The following is a 19278-nucleotide window of genomic DNA, read 5'->3' as shown; positions in this document are numbered from 1 at the left end:
GTTTCCAAATGAAGGCTTCAAATCTATGAACACTTAGATACTTTACCCATTGATTTCAGTGGGACTACACAGGTAAGTAAAGTTATGTATGTAGTTCAGTGTTTGGAGGATTGGGGCCCAATTTATTAATTGTTACCTTCCTTACCTAGAGAATAATTTCAGAAAATATAAGTACCGGTAAGGTTTTTTTTTTTTTTTTTTGCAATAGCCTTTTAAAATATTCCTTTCTCAATTTCCACATTTAGCATGATTTTGTTAGAGTTTTGCCCCTATTATTAACATTGAAATCTGCAGTTTAATAAGAGATATGGCTAATTTTCCACGTTGTGTGTCAAATATTGCACTATGTTACATTTATAATGTATATTTCAAAAAAGGAGTTTATTTCTTACAAATTATGGAGGGAGTAATGCCTTCTCCATAATATTAATTAAAGATTGTTAGCTTACCATGATAAGTCTAAGATGAGGATAGTGTAGGAGTTCAGAAAGGTTTGGTGTCCCGCAACTTGAAAGATATCTCTGAGATGCATGTTTCAAGTCTCTACTTTTCCTAACTCATAGAGAATATACATAAACGATCCGTATTATTTCCAGCATAAAGAAAATACTGAAGTCAGCACTTCAAATAAAATCAAGAAATGTGTACATTGACACTAAGTACACATTGTAATGTTATGAGAGCCGGGTATCAGGACAGTCTCATTTCATTTCAGAAGGGTAAGAATTATTCACCCTTCCTCTTCCTGAATTGCTTGAACTCTTTAAAAGGAACCCTGATCTTTAAACTCTTTAAAAACCCTGTACACTAGAGTTTGTTCAGCTACTCCATGCTTAATAAACATAAGGATAACTTTTCTACTAAAACCAGTTTTAATCTAAAACAAACCGAAACAGAAGCTCTGAGTTTGCGAAAGTATGGAAGAAATCTCCCTCTAACATTGTAAAAATGAAAATATCCATGGCTGTGGTATCAGCACTGGGGTATTCCCACAGTACTATATTGTACCATCAGTTTTTAAGCAGAACTCCCCATTGAAGTACATGGGGAGGTCTGTTTAAAGATTGCTGACATCTGTCCCCCAGTGTTGATCTGTATGGGGGTGATCTTATATGTCAAACACAGAGCGATAGTTAGATGCTCAGTATTAGTTTAAATTCTTTGTTTTTAATGTATGAGGGAGAGAATGTGAGCACACATAAGCACACTTTATAAAAAGAAATAAAAGGGAGACAAGATTAATCAAATATGTAATAAAGATTTCACAATTAAAATGAATGTCACCAGACAGCATGTTTAACTAAATGAACTGCCTTGGATTGAATTACACAAAATGAGTTTTGTAAACACAATAGGGCCACATTTGACTCTCAGCTTCACAGGTGTAATTCAATTGAAATGTCAAAGGAGTTGCACAGAATTTGACTCTGAGTCTGTAAGGCTTAATCCCCATACCTATTGCTGCTGGTTAGTGGGTGTGTTTGTATTTCCAATTACCTGTATCCATCATGTTCCTGCAGCAAGAATCAATCCAAAAATAAAATTGGGAAAATGAATCTCTTAACTCACTTTTAAGAACGGACTTTTCTCAGAAAAACTCTTTTTTTTTTTTCAGCAGAAGTACAAGGTAAATGTTTAATAATTGTTTTAAAGTAGCCTTATTTTCCTAGCTGATTGTATTTTTTCCTTTAGTGTGTTCATAAGCTACAGCATTGCAATGGTACACAGTATCTTAGTTTTGTTTAAGTTGTCTCTTAAAGCTTGATATTATCCTTGAAAAATCTAAAGCAGTCTAGTGGTTTGAGCATTGGCCTGCTAAACCCAGGGTTGTAAGTTCAGTCCTTGAGTGGGCCACTTAAGGGATCTGGGGCAAAATCAGTACTTGGTCCTGCTAGTGAAGGCGGGGGGCTGGACTCAATGACCTTCCAGTTCTAGGAGATAGGATATCTCCATTAATTAATTTATTTTATTTATTTTCTTGTACAGGAAGTGTACGCTATTTTAAATATGTTGAAAATATTGCTGGTGACAGAAACCACAAGTCAACTCATTACATTTTCAGTGAGTTGGTTCAACTAATTTTGCAGACTGAGAGCTAGCCACTACAAATGGATCCACCCAAGTCTACCCCTGCAGCCATGTGGAGCCCCTCTGACTGCAGTGGAGCTATGTATAGACACGGGTTTTCCCAGGGAAATCCATTTTGTAGTATCTAACCCTAAGTGACTAATAGTCATTACCCCAGACTAAATTACGTTAGACACAAAATACTTCCCTTTCTATTGTCTCATACTGAAAAGAATGCCATTTTCATCTGTGCATTTAATGTTTGGTTCTGCAAATGTTTAAAGATTAACACCATTATGTTTATATCATGTAAATTAAGTTAAATTTAATGTCATACTTACATCATAGGAACTGTAGGCAATTTTTTTTTGTCCAGTAATTTTCTTGTAAAATTACAGAACTCTCATTAGAAATGAACATAAATGAAGTGATTCTAAACTCCATAATAAACATAATTTCTGGGGAAATATATAGTTAAAAGGTGTCTAAAATACTAGACAAACTACTTTTTTGAAACAAAAGCACCTGGTTTTTAAGCATGCTTATTATTCACATGAGAAACTACTGTACCTGATGATGCATTTGAAGAAGTGAGGTTTTTACCCACGAAAGCTTATGCCCAAATAAATCTGTTAGTCTTTAAGGTGCCACCGGACTCCTTGTTGTTTTTGTAGATACAGACTAACACAGCTACCCCCTGATACTGTACCTATTGGATATACAGCTATATAGTGTCCAATCCTACATTCCTTATTCAGCCGAACCTCCTGATCATTTCAAAAGGAGTTTTGCCTGAGTAAAGACTGTAGGATTGGGTCTTTAGGATGCTTGAAATTGAGTTGTCTCACTTGATAAATCTGAAGCAGTTATTGTTCAGTTTTAGATCAAGTCTCATGCAAAAATAAATCCTGTAGTTCCCCCATACGTTGTAGTTTGACTGTTTTCCCCAAATGCCCTCCTCTCCAGCTTCCCTTTTTTACACTAGTATTATATTTAAATTTAATACCCAGTTCTGGTTTTATAAATCGACTCCTTGCCCACTACTCCTAAATTTCTGCTTGTCTTTCACTTTCTCGTGGCCCCAACTTTATTTCATTAGCTTTGTTGTAAGACCTTTTAAATTCTTACCTTCAATTCATGTTGCGCACTCCTTTGTACTTCAAGGTCCAAACACAGTTGGTAACTAACATTTCAGAGGAAGGAAGTAGGCTGAAAAGGGCTGTCTTGTTTCTCTGTGAAAACATTGTGATCTCCTATCAGCAGAACACATACAGCATGGTATTTTCTGTGCGTGTGTGCGCTGCACTTGTTTTTCCTCTAGTAAATTACTCACAAAGTTTCTGCTTCACTTGGCAAGCTACTGTGGCTCCTCCCTTTCTCTGTTTACAGCCATTTTCAAGAAATGAGAAGCCGTGCTCAAAGGGGAGTGGACTGTTCGATTAAGCTGCTAAATGTTAGAGCTTCAGGTTTACCACTAAAGCATATAGGCTCCTGGAGCACTCCGGTTTGTTTGGTAATCAGACAGTTGCATTTGCATTTTTTCTCCCCTACTTCTTTCTCATTAAATGGAAGATTTAACTTGCTGGGCAGCAATTGTTCAAGGATGTATGCACTGTTTGACTTTGGAAACTATAATTGAGAAATTCAGTTTAAGGTTTTATTTTTGTAGGAGATGCATCCTAGATAGTACAGCATATCTAAATACAGATTACAAGACACTGAAGTGTCCCTACTACTTACATAAGAACTAGTATGTATTATGAGTTGTTAAAAACAAATTCAGAAAATTTACTTTCAGTTTAGAGATTGAAAATATAAAAGGCATTGTAGTGAAATGTGAATGTATAACTGCATGTTGCAATGGGCTTTGTGCAGGCATTTATATTCTAATTTAAAAAATCAGGAAATGGAAAAATTAATGTTCTCTAAGCACTTTTAATTCACTTCCCAGGTGTGTGTACGGACAAGATACGTGAGATAAAATCTTGTTGGTTCCCCTTCTGCTGTTAAGAGAAACAAGCTTGTATATGGATGGACAGACAGACACAGATTTTCCTTAAAACTGAGCATTTCTGAGAGCTTGAACTATGCTGGCTGAACTATGGTTTGGCAATTTATTTTGTACTTTTCATTTTTACTCTAGCTGTTCTTTTGTTTGTACAGAAGCCATTCAGACTATTAACATACTTTTCCCAGATGAAGCAAAATAGAAGGATTTACTGGAAAAAAGAAGCTATTACCTGATTTTCAATGTACATTTTAATTGACAGTATCAACCAAAAGCAAAATATTGCTTTACTTTTTGCCTTTGCTTACTTTATAGCTGTGGTACAGATGCTTTAGTTTCCCTCATTGTTATTAGGGATTTATTCATCTGTATAGAATAGATTCTCTCTAAGCCAGATAGATAAACAGGGTTTCAAACAGTGATATTTTAAGTTTTGATTATTTTTCATTTGACTTAAAAAAAAATAAAGCTTCCGCCATGAGAGACTGGAATTTTTGCTGTGTAAACTCAGAACCTTTTGTCTAGAAAATAATCTTTTACTTAAACTATCATATATGTGTGAAATAGCTAACTAAACCAGGCTGTATGAGCTTTGATAACTCATATTCACAAGTTAAAAATATTGACTGTCAATCACATCTAACCAGTAAATTAATCATGTGTACTCTTAGGTCTACGACTCTTGCACATTACTACCTGATCCTGCATTGTTTGGAGGTCTCTAAACTCCTGTTGGCTTTATAGAGATTGAAAAGAACAATATTGTATAATGGGAGTGAAGGTGCATAGCACCTTACTGGGCTGTATAGAATTTCTTCAGATCAGGCTCGAGATAACTGGAAAAGAATTGTCAGAAGTGTGGCAATGATACTGTAATCCTAGCTTGATAGTTAATCAAGTGTTTGTATAGTACTTTGAGAATTTAAGTGCTAAGTGTTATTGATTGTAATTATGGTGCTTTCCCCCCAGAATTACCAGTCACTAGTCCCGTGGTTCCCAAACATTTCATGCTGCACCCCTCTTTGAGCTGAAGAGGGTGGCTTAAAACTATATGGAAATATCTATACTCAATAAAACACCTTGTAACATAAGGGCAATGAGGCCCTAGAACAGGGGTGGGCAAACTTTTTGGCCCGAGGGCCACATTGGGGTTGCAAAACTGTATGGAGGGCTGGGTAGGGAAGGCTGTGCCTCCCCAAACACCGCCCTACTTTCCCCCTCCCACATCACGCCCCCTGACTGCCCCCCTCAGAACCCTCAACCCATCCAACCCCCCCTGCTCCTTGTCCCCTAACCGCCCCCTCCCAGGACCCCCATCCCCTGGAGCCCCACCCCCATCCAACCCCCCTGCTCCCAGTCCCCTGACTGACCCTATCCACACCCCTGCCCCCTGACAGGCTCCCCAGGACTCCCACGTTTATCCAACCCCCCCGTTCCCTGTCCCCTGACCGACCCCCCCCCCCCAAACCTCTGCCCCATCCAGCTGCCCTGTCCCCTGACAATCCCCCACCCCCCCCCCATCCAACCTCCCAGCCCCGGTCCCCTTACTATACCGCTCAGAGCAGCATGTCTGGCAGCCGTGCCACCCGGCCAGAGCTAGACACGCTGCCACTCTGCTCAGCAGGAGCGCGCAACCCTGCCACCCAGAGTGCTGCCTGCACGGCAGTGTGGCTGCAGGGGAGAGGGGAGAGCAGGGGAGGGGCTGGGGGCTAACCTCCCCGGTCGGGAGCTCAAGGGCCAGGCAGGATGGTCCCGCAGACCAAATGTGGCCCGTGGGCCGTAGTTTGCCCACCTCTGCCCTAGAAGCACAGATAAAATGCCTTTAGCATTAGTGCAGAGGAGAATCCTACTTGATGCAGGGTGTTGGGCTGAGTAACCCAAGAGGCCTCTTCCAACCCTGTCATTTATGATTATATGGTGCAGCTGCTGACCAGTTTGACTGGTGAGGTACTTGTAATTGTTTGTATGCTATAAGACTGGTGGTGTAAGGTAGTGAATTGAGTGCAGTATGAGAGAAGCAAAGAACAAGTGACTCGTTCACAAAATACTATTGAATCTAACAATAGGTTTCAAAAATACAAGCGAAAAGGCCAGAGTTGGCCACAAGGTAGAACAGACTAATTTCTCCACAGCTCTTGCAATCATAACTTATTTTGGCCCAATCTTGTGAAATGCTGAGCGCCTTCAATTCACTGGTAAGACCTCATTTGGAATAATGTGTACAATTTTGGTCAGCCATGTTTAAGAAAGACACAATTAAATTGGAACAGGTGCAGAGAAGAGCTAGTAGGATGATTAGGGGAAGAGGATGGCCTATCCTATAAGATGAGACTGGAAGAGCTTGGTTTGTTTAATCTAGCAAAATTAAGGCTGAGAGGGGATGTAATTGCTCTCTATAAATACATTGGGGGGGGGGGAGAGACGGGAAATACCATGGGAGGGTGAATAACTGTTTAAGCTAAAGGACAACGTTGGCACAAAAACAAATGGATATAAACTGGCCATGAAGAAATTCTTACTGGAAATTAGAAGAAGCTTTCTAACCATCAGAGGAGTAAGGTTCTGGAACAGCCTCCCAATAGGAGTTGTGGAGGCAAACAACTTAACTAATTTAAAGAGAGCTGGACAAATTTATAAGTGTGATTGTATGGCGGAGTTGCTTGTGATGGTAGGGGGTAGGACTCAGTATCCCAGGAGCTCACTTCCAGATTGTTTAATGTTCCTAAATGTTCATGATTCAAGGTTACAGCCGGCCACCTACAGGGGTCAGGAAGAGATTCCCACTCCCCCACCATGCATGCATGTTTGTTTTTAAATCTCCTTCCTCTGAAGCATCAGGGTTGGCCACCGCTGGAGGTAGGACATTGGTCAGGGTGTACCAGGGCTCTGAGGTAGCACCAAGCATTCTCTTTGGCTGGTTCTTGCTCACATGCTCAGTGTCTGATAGCCAAATGTGTAATCGGGAAAGAATTTTCCGCTAGGTCAGATTAGCAGTTACCTTGGCTTTGGGTTTTTTTAAATCTTCCTTTGCAGCATGAGGGTGTGGGTCACTTGCCAGGATTATCTGGATATATCTCACTTAATCATTTCCCAGCCATTATGGCGTCCTCAGGTACTGGTGCACCTCAGCCTATCCTACGAGAGGAGACTGGAAGAGCTTGGTTTGTTTAATGTAGCAAAATTAAGGCTGAAAGGGGATGTGATTGCTCTCTATAAATACATTGGGGGGGAGACGGGAAATACCATGGGAGGGTGAAGAGCTGTTTAAGCTATGGCAGAGAAAAGTCTAGTCTCCTGTGGGCTGTAATACATTGGTCTAAAATCTGTTGTGTTTCGTGTGTGGGTGCTGGGAGGTGTTGGTGGTATGTGATACCAGAAGGTCAAACTAGGTGATCTGGTGGTCCGCTTCTGGCTGTAAACTATGAGACCGACTCCGTGACACTTATTTTTATTTAAAAAAAAAAAACAATGAAGCTTCCAAATAGTACACACAGCTAATATTTGCAGCTTTTGTTTCTGTACTGTGACATTTGTCTCCTCTCCCCCAGTTGTGTTGTGCCTCCTTGTCCTTATTTAGATTGTCAACTCTCTAGGAGTTTATATATGAACAGGGCCAGGCAAATGAGACTCCAATCATGACTGGGTCTTGTGAAGACATTCCTTTAACTATTTGGGTAGAGAGAAAAACCATAATCTAGAAATGACGACAAGGGTTTTTCAAGATGAGCATTCCTGCTGACTGTTCTATGTAACACTGCAGCGTGTGTGACTCCAAAAGGAAAAGTATCTCAGAGTTTGTTTGTTTTATTCAGAAATGAATACCCATCCGCAGTGATTCTCAAACTTTTGTACTGGTGACCCCTTTCACATAGCAAGCCTCTCATTCTGACCCCCTTTATAAATTAAAAACACTTTTTTATATATTTACCACCACTATAAATGCTGGAGGCGAGGCGGGGTTTGGGGTGGAGGCTGGCAGCTCATGACCCTCCATGTAATAACCTTGTGACCCCCTGAGGGGTCCCGACCCCCAGTTTGAGAACCCCTGCATCAGAGGGTATATTCCCTTTCTTCTTTCTCTCTTTTATTCTTTATTTGGTCTGTTTCTCTCTCCTCCTCTCCTCCCTCCCCCCCTTCTTTTAAACTAAAATATGAGAACATTTCAGATAAGCTCAATAAAATGGAAGATTGCTTACAGGGAGAAAGACAAAAGGATTGATTAGTTTGGAAACCACAATAACAACTGCCAAAGGGCATGTTGCCGATTAAACTGCATTGTCTCTGGGACTAACTGGCAATGTGGTAGCAAACAGTAATCTGGAAAATCTTGAGAACTAAGCAGGATTGGCAATTTCCCAGGAAAAACTAATTTAGGACATGGTGCTGGTAAATATCAGCTTCAACTGGGAAAGGGAAAAATGATGGCATCAGTGCCCAGCAAGTCCTGCAAGCATAGAATGAATCTGTTCAAACTTTGGATACGTCCATTCAAAACTGAGGAACAGGCTCAGTCTATCCACTACATCAAAGGTGCTCTTCTGCTACAGAATACTGCATGGCCAAATGGACCTGAATTGGTGGTCTATAACCCTGCATACCTCTGATTGCTTAGTACTTCAAGCCTACAACTCTGCATTATTGTCATTTACACATAATCAGATGTTTTTGACTCTTATTCATATAATATTGAAAACTGAAATATGAGTCATGACAGGCATAACTTCATTGAGAAAACATCATGCCAAAATGTATGCAGACATTCCGATATTCAGTATTATAATCACATATAGAACTATGACATCCATTGCAGTTTAACTTTTTATTTTACAATCCTAAATTAATCTAGGAATCCACTGCCTTATGTAACCACAATTTGAATATGTAACTAAAACTTAGTGTGGTGTTCATTAATGAAACAATTTTTAAAATAGAAAATGCCTTAAACTGTGACTAACTCGTTTTTCCCAAGGCAGTAAAAGCTATGATTTTACCTGGTAAAAACCACCATATCATGCCATCCCTAAAACTAAGCCAGGCCCTAGGCCAAGTGCACATTTTGGGAGTTCCTGCCACCTGTGGAGCCCCCAGTTTTATTGATCATTGAAGACCAACCCCCCTTTGGTTTTTAAATGATATCAGAATAGAACCCCTAAACTGTAGGGGCTCCCATGTCTTGCTAAGCCAAGGCTCTACAATTCCTTTACCTAGCTCTGGGTCAATAAAGACCCAATATTTCATGAGTAAAAACAGAGAAGACAACATGATTAAAAGGATACCATTCTGATCTCTTTCTAACTGCTGAGATCAAATCTTTGGCAGCCCACTCAACTTAAGGCTGCATATAGGAAAGTAGATTTCTGTTAATGCCCTAGGCTAGGAAAAATGTGAGATCCTTACTTAAGAGCTTCTTCCTAAAGGAAGGCACTGCAACCTCTGCTCCTTTTTTCCAGAAGGATGAGGGGGAAGTTATGTATTTTGGAACTGAAGGACACAAGTCTGTGTATTTTTGTTTCTTATATTTTTCCTTTCAGCAAAGAAACCCATGAGAGGAGAGCAGGGACAGGAAAAAGCCACTAGGTAAACCTGGTGAGATTCCTACATAGCATGCCTTCAGGAGGAGATGGGAGGGCTGTTTGAATTGTCTGGGGATGAGACATCCCAAAATTATGGATTCTAGGGAGTTGTGGGGAAAGGTCCCAAATCCATGGCAGTAGAAGCCATCCAATAGGGACATCTGCTCTCCAAATGACTCTGCTGGCGATTTATTTATTTACTTACATATTACTTGTCAATATGCAGGGGTTACGCTAACATGGGCAACATCCCTTTGCAGCTGCTCAGTAGTAGCTGCTGCCGAGGTGACTCTGTATGAGTTAACTCCATCAAACACCATTATGTTTTATTAACTTGGCCATTGGCTGAGTAGGAGATGGCGTCAAGGAGTTCCCCACCCCCACCCAGGTAATGCGGGGTGGGAAGGAGGCGGGGAGAGCACAGGGGCCCCAGGCTGGGGCAGGGAGGAGACACGTGGGGAGGTCACGTATCCTCCCTTTCAGCTGGTACTCCCCCAGTATGGTGAGGCACTAGTCATCTATACCTTTCTGATTTGGATTTAACACCAAAACTCAATGGAGCCTCAGTGTGGGGAGGTGACTGCCCCTCCTCTTCTCCCATTCAGAATGTCTCAGAGGTGTTCTCCCTCTCCCTCCCCCCCCCGTCTCCCCCACAAAAAAGAGCACACTCCGGACTTGAATGCCTCGTATGCAACATGTCATTTTTGTGACACAACAGTTTTTTGCAGCAAAATTGGAGATCCTTGCGTTTTATTTTTGTACAAATCTAAAGAAATAACACTAGTAATACAAGTTAAACAAACCCGTGTTCGTTAAAGTAAGCAATCTTTGCACAGTGAATACAGATACCCATCCAACGAGTCTGAACTTACTTAGTATGTGGAAATGGAAAAATATTTTTTATTATTCACAAAGATTTATTGGATTTTATTTTCAAAACTGTCTTAAGGAAAACAAAGTATTGTAAAGTATTCGTCACTTCTGTAGTACTTATGATATTTCCACACTTTATAGTCCAGCATAATTTATATCTTAAATAGTAATAATGACTGGAAGCAGTGTAGAGAAAGGAAACTAAACAAACTTTACATGATGATGACTTACACAATCACCTTTCCCAGAACAGGAACATTTGGAACACAAGAAGTGACAATTTAAATGTCAACATTGTTGATTACTTCACTCTTGATCATCTAACATGAATATCCAGTCATTGCCATTATACTACCATCCCAATCCACCTGCCATGCCTTTTTGTGTGCTGCTTTTTCCCAAACAAATAATTTCTCCAATGCAGTTACTCGCCATCAGTCCAAAATTCTGCAGTACATTGAAAACTAAGAAGTTGAGGCAGCATAAAATGACTGTACTTTATATCAAGGTGAATAACAGAAAGGTTGCTGTATATCTTGTAGTATTCATTTTCATATTTTGGGTCAGTAAAAACTTCCATTTTTAAATTTAAATGACCCCACTGCAGAATTTCCTGTATGCTACACCAGTATGTCACATAAACTGTTTGCTGTGGAGCACTTCACATCTTCAACCTTAAAATACATGCACATGAAATTCAAAGCTGAACATAAATCGAAGTTTCTTTTAATATGAAATACTGTGAACCTAGAGACCTAATAAAGAAGCAGAGAAATATAAGTAACTTAGAAAAGAATTAATTCTATAATGATGTGTTTAGCAATAACTTTCAACAGATTTAGGCCTGTTGATGAATTTGGCTTATCCTATGTAATGGAAGTATTTAGTCAAACAATTTACTCTGACTTCTTGAAAATAATGCACCATTTGGGTCATTACGTATTAAAAACAGAATCTTATTCTATGTATCAGTCATTGGGACGATTTGTTATCTGATTGACATTTAAACTAACACAGTTTTCATCTGGTCTTGCAAACTCTTACAGATCACAGAATACCAATGCATAGAGCAGTTATGATTGCTTCTAAGAGAAAATATTTTACCTTTTATGAAGCCAAAACCAAAATAAGAATGGGAATGGGTACATCAAGATCACAAGATACAAAGAAATACTAAGGTACTATTTGTGAAAGCACAGAAAGTTACAAGACATTTCAGAATTAAAAACCTGAAATGTTTTCATTTAATTTGTAAAAGGAAACTGATGGAATCCTGTCCATGTAAAATATACCATTCACATCTTCTTTTATGGGGCAGCACAAGTGGCCAGATTTCAGAATCTCCATCATACTTAAGAGTTACTTGTTGAGCAGGGGAGGCAGGTTTGTATAATTTTTGGTGGTGCCCAGAATGGGTTCAAGTCCTTCCTGCCCCCCCCCCACACCTGCCTAAGGCTATGGGAGAGAGTTTGGGTGTGGAAGAGGTGTGGGCTCTGGGAGGGAGTTTGGGTGCGGGCTCTGGGCTGGGGTGTAGGAGGGGGTGCAGGCTCTGGGAGGGACTTTGGGAGAGGGAGGGAGTTTGGGTGTAGGAGGGGGTGCGGGGTTCAGGTTCTGGGGGACTTTGGGTGTGAAAGGGGTCAAAGGTCGGGCTCTGGGAGGGAGTTTAATGCTGGAGGGGGCTCTGGGCTGGGGCAGGTGGTTGGGGTGCAGGATGGGGTGTGGGGAGCAGGCTCTGGGAGGGCGTTTGGGTGCAGGCTCTGGGCTGGGGCAGGGGTTTGGGGTTCGGGAGGGGATGAGGATTGCGGCGCTTACCGTGGGTGGCGTGGCTCCCAAAGCTACCCAAGGGGTCTCCACGCTCGCTGCTGCCCACAGGCGCCATCCCCTTGGATCTCATTGGCCACAGCTCCCGGCCAATGGGAGCTGCGGAGTTAGCAATTGGGGTGGGGGCAGCACGTGGACACACACACACACACACACACACACACACACACCCAGGGGTCACAGGGACGTGCCGTACCAGCCACTTCCGGGAGTAAGGGTGGGCAGGAAGTCGCCTTAGGCCCGCTGCACTGCCGGTGGTAGCGGCTGGGGCCCCCGGGACCTTTTAAATCGCCTGGGGGTGTTCTCCGAGAGACACTCCGGGGGAGGCGCGCGGGGTGGCAGGCAGGGCTGGGGAGAGATCTGGCCCCATAACTACAGCAGAGCTCCCAGAGCCACTATATTATTCTATAGATTATAAATAGGAAATGTTGGAGTCATTCTTTTACCTTTTCTAATGTCTAATCTCCTCAAGTCAAGTGGCCACTCTTGTCATTTGAGCCTGCACTCAAAAACACAACAATGTAAAACCCCAGAGCCTACAATTCCACTCAGTTCTACTTCTTGTTCAGCCAATTGCTAAGACTTGTTTACATTTACAGGATATAATATTGCCCTCTTCTTATTTACAGTGTCATCAGAAAGTGAGAACAGGCATTTGCATGGCACTTTTGTAGCCGGCATTGTAAGGTGTTTACGTGCCAGATATGCTAAACATTTGTATGCCCCTTCATGCTTTGACCACCATTCCAGAAGACATGCCTCCATGCTGATGACGCTCGTTAAAAAAAATGCGTTAATTAAATTTGTGACTGAACGACTTGGGGGAGAATTGTATATCCCCTGCTCTGTTTTACCTGCATTCTGCCATATATTTCATATTATAGCAGTCTCGGATGATGACCCAGCACATTTTGTTCATTTTAAGAACACTTTCACTGCAGATTTCACAAAACGCAAAGAAGGTACCAATGTGAGATTTCTAAAGATAGCTACAGCACTCAACCCAAGGTTTAAGAATCTAAAGTGCCTTCCAAAATCTGAGAGGGATAAGGTGTGCAGCATGCTTTCAGAAGTCTTAAAAGAGTAACATTCCGATGCAGAAACTACAGAACCCGAAACACCAAAAAAGAAAAATCAACCTTCTGCTGGTGGCATCTGACTCAAGATAATGAAAATGAACATGTGTTGGTCCACACTGCTTTGGATTGTTATCGAGCAGAACCCGTCATCAGTATGGACGCATGTCCCCTGGAATGGTGTTTGAAGCATGAAGGGACATGTGAATCTTTAGTGCATCTGGCACGTAAATATCTTGCGACACCGGCTACAACAATGCCCTGAGAACACCTGTTCTCACTTTCAGGTGACATTGTAAACAAGAAGCGGGGTGCATTATCTCCTGCAAATGTAAACAAACCTGTTTGTCTGAGCGATTGGCTGAACAAGAGGTAGGACTGAGTGGACTTGTAGGCTCTAAAATTTTACACTGTTTTATTTTTGAATGCAGTTTTTTTGTTCATAATTCTACATTTGTAAGTTCAACTTCCATGATAAAGAGATTGCACTACAGTACTTGCATTAGGTGAATTGAAAAATACTATTTCTTTTGGGTTTTTTTACAGTGCAAATACTTGTAATCAAAAATAAATATAAAGTGAGTACTGTACACTTCGTATTCCGTGTTGTAATTGAACTCAATATATTTGAAAATGTAGAAAACATCCAAAAATATTTAAATAAATGGTATTCTATTATTGTTTAACAGTGCGATTAATTTTTTTAATCGCTTGACAGCTGTACTTTCCATATTACAATGTCATAAAATCATTTATGATTAAGAAGTGGTACAGACAGAACCCCAGTTCATCACACCATTTTAATCAACTTTATAGATTTTAAGAAAGTGTTCATTAGTGTTCACGGAGAGAGACTGTGGAATATTGCTAGAAGCTATGGGACACCAGACAAGCTGATCAACATAATAAGGAGTATATATGATGGAAGTAGATGCACAGTAAGATCAGATACAGGCCTGGGTGAGTGGTTTGATATTGTGACTGGAGTTAGACAAGAGTGTTTGTTATCAACAGTCCTCTTGGCGTTAACAATAGACTAGGTGATCAAGTGATCATTGTGGACAGTGTCAAATGGGTTAGCAGGGATGAGTTACACAGCCTTGACTTTGCCGACAGTATTGTTTTACTAAGTATGACATGGAACGACATATGGCCCTTACATCAGAGGTAGAACAGGAAGCAGCAAAAATTGGATTGAAAGTAAAAGCTGAGAAAAAACAAGTTTATGAAGGTTGGAAGCTAGACCACAGATGGAAAGGTGTACGTGGCTGGAAGAGAAATCGAACAGATAGAGGAATTCTGCTATCTGGGGAGTGTGGTGACATTTGAAGGTGTCTGCAATAAAGATATTCATATGAGATTAGGAAAAGCAAACACCACTTTGGAAGGATGGACAACATCTAGTCAAACAAAGGTCTCTACACCAAGCTAAAAATCAGACTATACCATGAGATTGTACTGAGCAAGCTGCTGTACAGAACAGAGACTAGTCAAATTTTCCCATAAGTATTTCTGTGCTTTCTTGAATGCCCCCCCATATGCGTGAGGAAAGTGTTCCATAAAAATCCAGAAAGCCACTACATTATTCTCCTTCAAATGCTTCTGAAAAACTCAGCTATGCTGGGATGACTACAAAACATTTGATAATGGCTAGGCAGTTGCCACCTATATTAATTGTCTCACTGTTATCTTGTTCTCTCTCCATCTATCTGTTGTATGTTTTGTTTGTCTCTCATCATATATTTAAACTGCAAGATTTTGGGGCAGGGACTTGTCCGTTGTTTGTTTACAGTGCCTAGCACAAAGGGGCCATAAATCCTGATTGATGCTTCTATATACTACCCCAATACAAATATATAATAATGAAATGATCAGCAGTGAAATAAATATCAGTACTTACAATTACATTGTAGTCTTTAGATTGACTAGTAATTAATTTATCACACAGCCAGGTTTTTTGCAATGGATGACAAATTGTTTTTACACAGCGCACGATGTAAAATATATATCCGTGCTGAACCACAGTTAGCAACAGGGACCTTGGGACTATTAGAACATAAATTTAAGCATATGCAGGATTGGGGCCTATGTTTAGCTTTTTCAAAATATGTACAGTTCTCTTTTCCGTTCTTTGAAGGTCATTATTACAGATCAAGAACAGAAATTCAAAGGAATTATCTTATTCAAAATGTTTGACTGCCATTTTCCTTGGCTAATTTGGGGACCAGTCCAACTTCCATTGATTTCAGTGGGAGACTTTTCTTTTGACTCTAATGTGAATTGAATTGGGCCAACAGAGTGCATCACAAGAATGTTACGGTGATAAAGGAAATAGCATTTTTGTCCTTTTTTTCCTGGTTCTTTAATTTATAAAGAGAGTCCTAAAGTTCAACTGACAGTTAAAGCCCTAGTGTACGCTGGGCCTAATTTCTATTAGATGCAGTAAGAAAATACACACAGTGATGAGAATAGTATATTTACCTAATCAGCTTAAAAAAAATAGTTTATTTGAAATAGTTTACATTTGTTATTGCTGAAAAGTACTAAGCAAATCTGTATCATGATGAAATTTCAGTCTGGCTTACTTTCTGTTGTAATACAGAGTAAATGAAAAAGCAGGTTAATAATTGGTTCGGTGACTAATTGGTTTTGTTTCTGACGGTAGTATATTGCAATGTCTTTCAACTACTTTCCAATTATATTTCACATTACAGTTTACTGTAGTTTTTGCTATTGTAGCTGTGAATAAAATATTATGTAAAAAAAGAACATTTTTTTCCAGTAAGTATACTGGTTTTTCAGGGGATGTATTTTTTCTGTTTTGTTAAAAGAATAAACAGACTAAATTCTCTGCTGGCAGAACTCCATATTTAAAATAAACAATGAGGGGTTAAAAATAAGGATATAATGAATTTATCTTTTAAAATTGTACAAAAATGAAAAGAAACAATAGTTGAAAAATCAAGGTTAATATGATGGAAATGAATGAGGATTAATGTGCACACAAGAGAGTCTACTGTAGTATTTTCCTTTGAACAGTCCATAATCAAAGCAGCAACATGCACACATTTTAAAAATATGGTTTCTCTTTCTAGAGGTGCATCATATAAGCTGCATGTTGTCTTCTGATGAAGAAACTATTCAGCTCCACAGAGTTGGTGTTTGTGTTACCTAAATCATTATGCAGGCTGCTTGAAAAATGAGAGCAAGCTACAATGTGAACTGGTAAAAACTCACCCGGTAAGCACGACCCTGTTGTTTGAGGCTGTAGCAAATGGGTTTCTTGATCGCAGGCAGAAACATTTTGCTGGTATTGGAACCTTTTTCAGAATAAGTTCAGCAAAACCTCCGATATCTCATTTCTCTATTAAGAATAAACAATAGCAGAGCTTAGAAAAAGAACGCTGACTCCACTGCACCACTCTTGTTAGTGTTACTGAACTCTGTATATACATGTGACTTCCCCCCACACATACACATACACAGACATGTATAATCCTTTAAGCTTTAGCTGCATGCTCTGATTGGCTGAGAGGTCTATTACAAAAACAACCCCTCCACCGTGATATCTCTAAGTGATTAAGTCAGGAGGGCATTAATCATGGGGTCTGATCGCTATTCTGAGGCCTATTCTGTGTAACAGTGTGCACAATTATGTACACTTTGTGGGGGGGGGGGTTTAAAAGCACATATTAAAAAAGCATTATGCTGGTTTGAGAACTGTTAGACCTATAATACAGTTACATATCATAAAGCAAATACTAAATGGATCCAGGGTATAACTAAGGTTAGGTGTGAAAATAAGAGCCATTCTACTTTAGGGCAGTCTTTAAAACATGCTTACAGTGGTTTATACTACTGTAATATGGCACGTTCTAGGAACATGTTCAGTCATTCAACAAGAATATGGCATGATTTTAATAACAAGATATCACTAAGGAAGACTATATCAATTGCTCATTCAATGTTATAAACATTTTTTATTTTAAACTAATGAGATTTTAAGTATCTAAATTAGTTGCATTTGAATAAAGAGTGTATTGTACATTGATTCCAGTTATTTAGCTTGGATTCAGCTGACCCTGAAATAATTTGCCTGTACTTCAGACCATAATGAGCAATTTAATTTATGTAGGTTCTCCTTCCTCCCCCAAGCAATAATCAGCAATGTATAACACAACTTTTTATTAACAGAAGAAGGGAGTGATCCTCCTCCCATTGAAGTCAATGGGAAATTTGTCATTAATGTCAGTGGGAGTAAGATTAAGCCCAAAATGTATTTTTTCAGCTCCTGAAACCATTAGTTGCTTATTTTTATTCTTAAATTATCTTGTAAGATAAATCTTCACAATACAAAAGACATTTAAATCAACCTAGAGTGAACAACTGAAAAGCAGAACCGTATATTGTTTAGCAGTATTTACAGGTAAACCACAATTGCCTAATTAAATAATGTTGTGGCTTATTGAGGAGATTAGACATTAGAAAAGGTAAAAGAATGACTCCAATATTTCCTATTTATAATCTATAGAATAATATAGTGGCTCTGGGAGCTCTGCTGTAGTTATGTCTGTCAGCATTTCCATTATATGCTCTATTGTTAGTTGGCTGTTAAGTTGTTAGATAAGATGCACATTTCCCCCCGCAGAGTTGTATTTATATGGAGTAAGAAAGGTTCGGCAGCTCTGGATGATGATTTTTCTATTGTTAAAATGGCTTGTACAATTTTATATTTATATATGAATTACACTTTTGGCAGTTAGCCCATTATGTGGATAGGATTTTATTTATTTTGTATTTTGAAACACACAAAAATTTGATTTGTTGTGATTTACAGTTGAGAAAACACCCATGATGGATGTAGAGATTATAAAATGTAATGTGAAATATGCTTTACTGGTGAATTCATAAACCTCAATAAATGGGCTTTGTGGAGACAACAAATGTAAGGGTTGAGGGATGAAATGGTTCTCCCCCTTCCATCCGTTAGCCAGACCACAAGGCTCCCTTGCATGTTTTATTCTACAGCTGGAATAGTGGCCACAGCTTGTGTTATAGGGGTCTCTGCACCCTGTGCCTCAGTTAAGGCAGGATCCCGTGTCCCATGCCCCAGTAGTTCTCACTTTAGCCTGTTCGGAGCTCCTCTGAGGCTGCTTTGCACACTAAGGGCATGGCTACACTTGCAGATGTAGAGTGCTTTGAGTTAAACCCGCCTTCGTAGAGCGTAGTAGGGAAAGCACTGCAGTCTGTCCACACTGACAGCTTCAAGCGCACTGGCGTGGCCACATTTGCAGCACTTGCAGCGGCATTGGGAGAGGTGCATTATTGGCAGCTATCCCAGCATGCAAGTGACTGCAACATGCTTGTCAAATGGGGGGGCGGGGTTGGAGTGTGACTGGGAGTGTTGTGTGTATGTGGGGGGAGAGAGAGTGGGTTTTTGGGGTGCTGAGAGTGTGTCAGCATGCTGTCTTGTAAGTTCAGACCCCCTTTCCCCCTCACGCCTCTCTCTCACTCACTCAAAGCAAACAGTAAATGCTTGCTTTTTCTCAGAGCTGATAAGCAGCCGGCTTCACCGAAACGGAGCTTTGAAAGGGCATTTCCGCATTCCTGCAGCTGATTTCACAACAATGATAAGAGTGGCCACTTGACTTAAGGGGATTATGGGACATTTCTGGAGGCTGATCACAGCGCAGTAACGCAACCCCTCGTTCACACTGGCACCACGGCACTCCAGCGGGGCGCAGCAAAGGTTATTCCACTCGCCAAGGTGGAGTACCAACAGTGCTGTAGCTGCGGAGTCAGAGCGCTCTACGTGCCTTGCCAGCGTGGACAGGGAGTGAGCGAGGGCACCCAGGGCTGC

At 40.3% G+C, this 19278-nt stretch overlaps 2 protein-coding genes across 4 annotated transcripts in view; one reads left to right on the top strand and one right to left on the bottom strand.

Annotated features, from left to right (window-relative positions):
• C10H7orf50 (chromosome 10 C7orf50 homolog) overlaps positions 1-19278 on the top strand; it is a 192038-nt gene that overhangs the window by 83387 nt on the left and 89373 nt on the right. Inside the window, exon 1 of one of the 2 annotated variants that reach the window (XM_054041240.1) lies at positions 3398-3580. The exons of the other annotated variant lie outside the window; for it this stretch is intronic. Within the exon in view, the coding sequence (XP_053897215.1) occupies positions 3470-3580 (111 nt within the window). The 5' untranslated portion in view covers positions 3398-3469. Of the gene's footprint in view, positions 1-3397; positions 3581-19278 lie in introns of those variants that run through there. 2 annotated transcript variants of the gene reach the window in all.
• GPR146 (G protein-coupled receptor 146) overlaps positions 1-19278 on the bottom strand; it is a 67305-nt gene that overhangs the window by 7219 nt on the left and 40808 nt on the right. The window contains exon 2 of one of the 2 annotated variants that reach the window (XM_054041236.1): positions 16656-16782. The gene's annotated coding sequence lies outside the window, so the exon portion shown is untranslated. Of the gene's footprint in view, positions 1-3195; positions 3350-16655; positions 16783-19278 lie in introns of those variants that run through there. The other variant, XM_054041238.1, reaches the window with a different exon arrangement.

Source organism: Malaclemys terrapin, chromosome 10 (assembly GCF_027887155.1).
Source record: "Malaclemys terrapin pileata isolate rMalTer1 chromosome 10, rMalTer1.hap1, whole genome shotgun sequence".
NCBI lineage: Eukaryota > Metazoa > Chordata > Testudines > Emydidae > Malaclemys > Malaclemys terrapin.
Note: the sequence above shows the minus strand (reverse complement) of the source record. Positions and strands in the feature narration are given on the sequence as shown.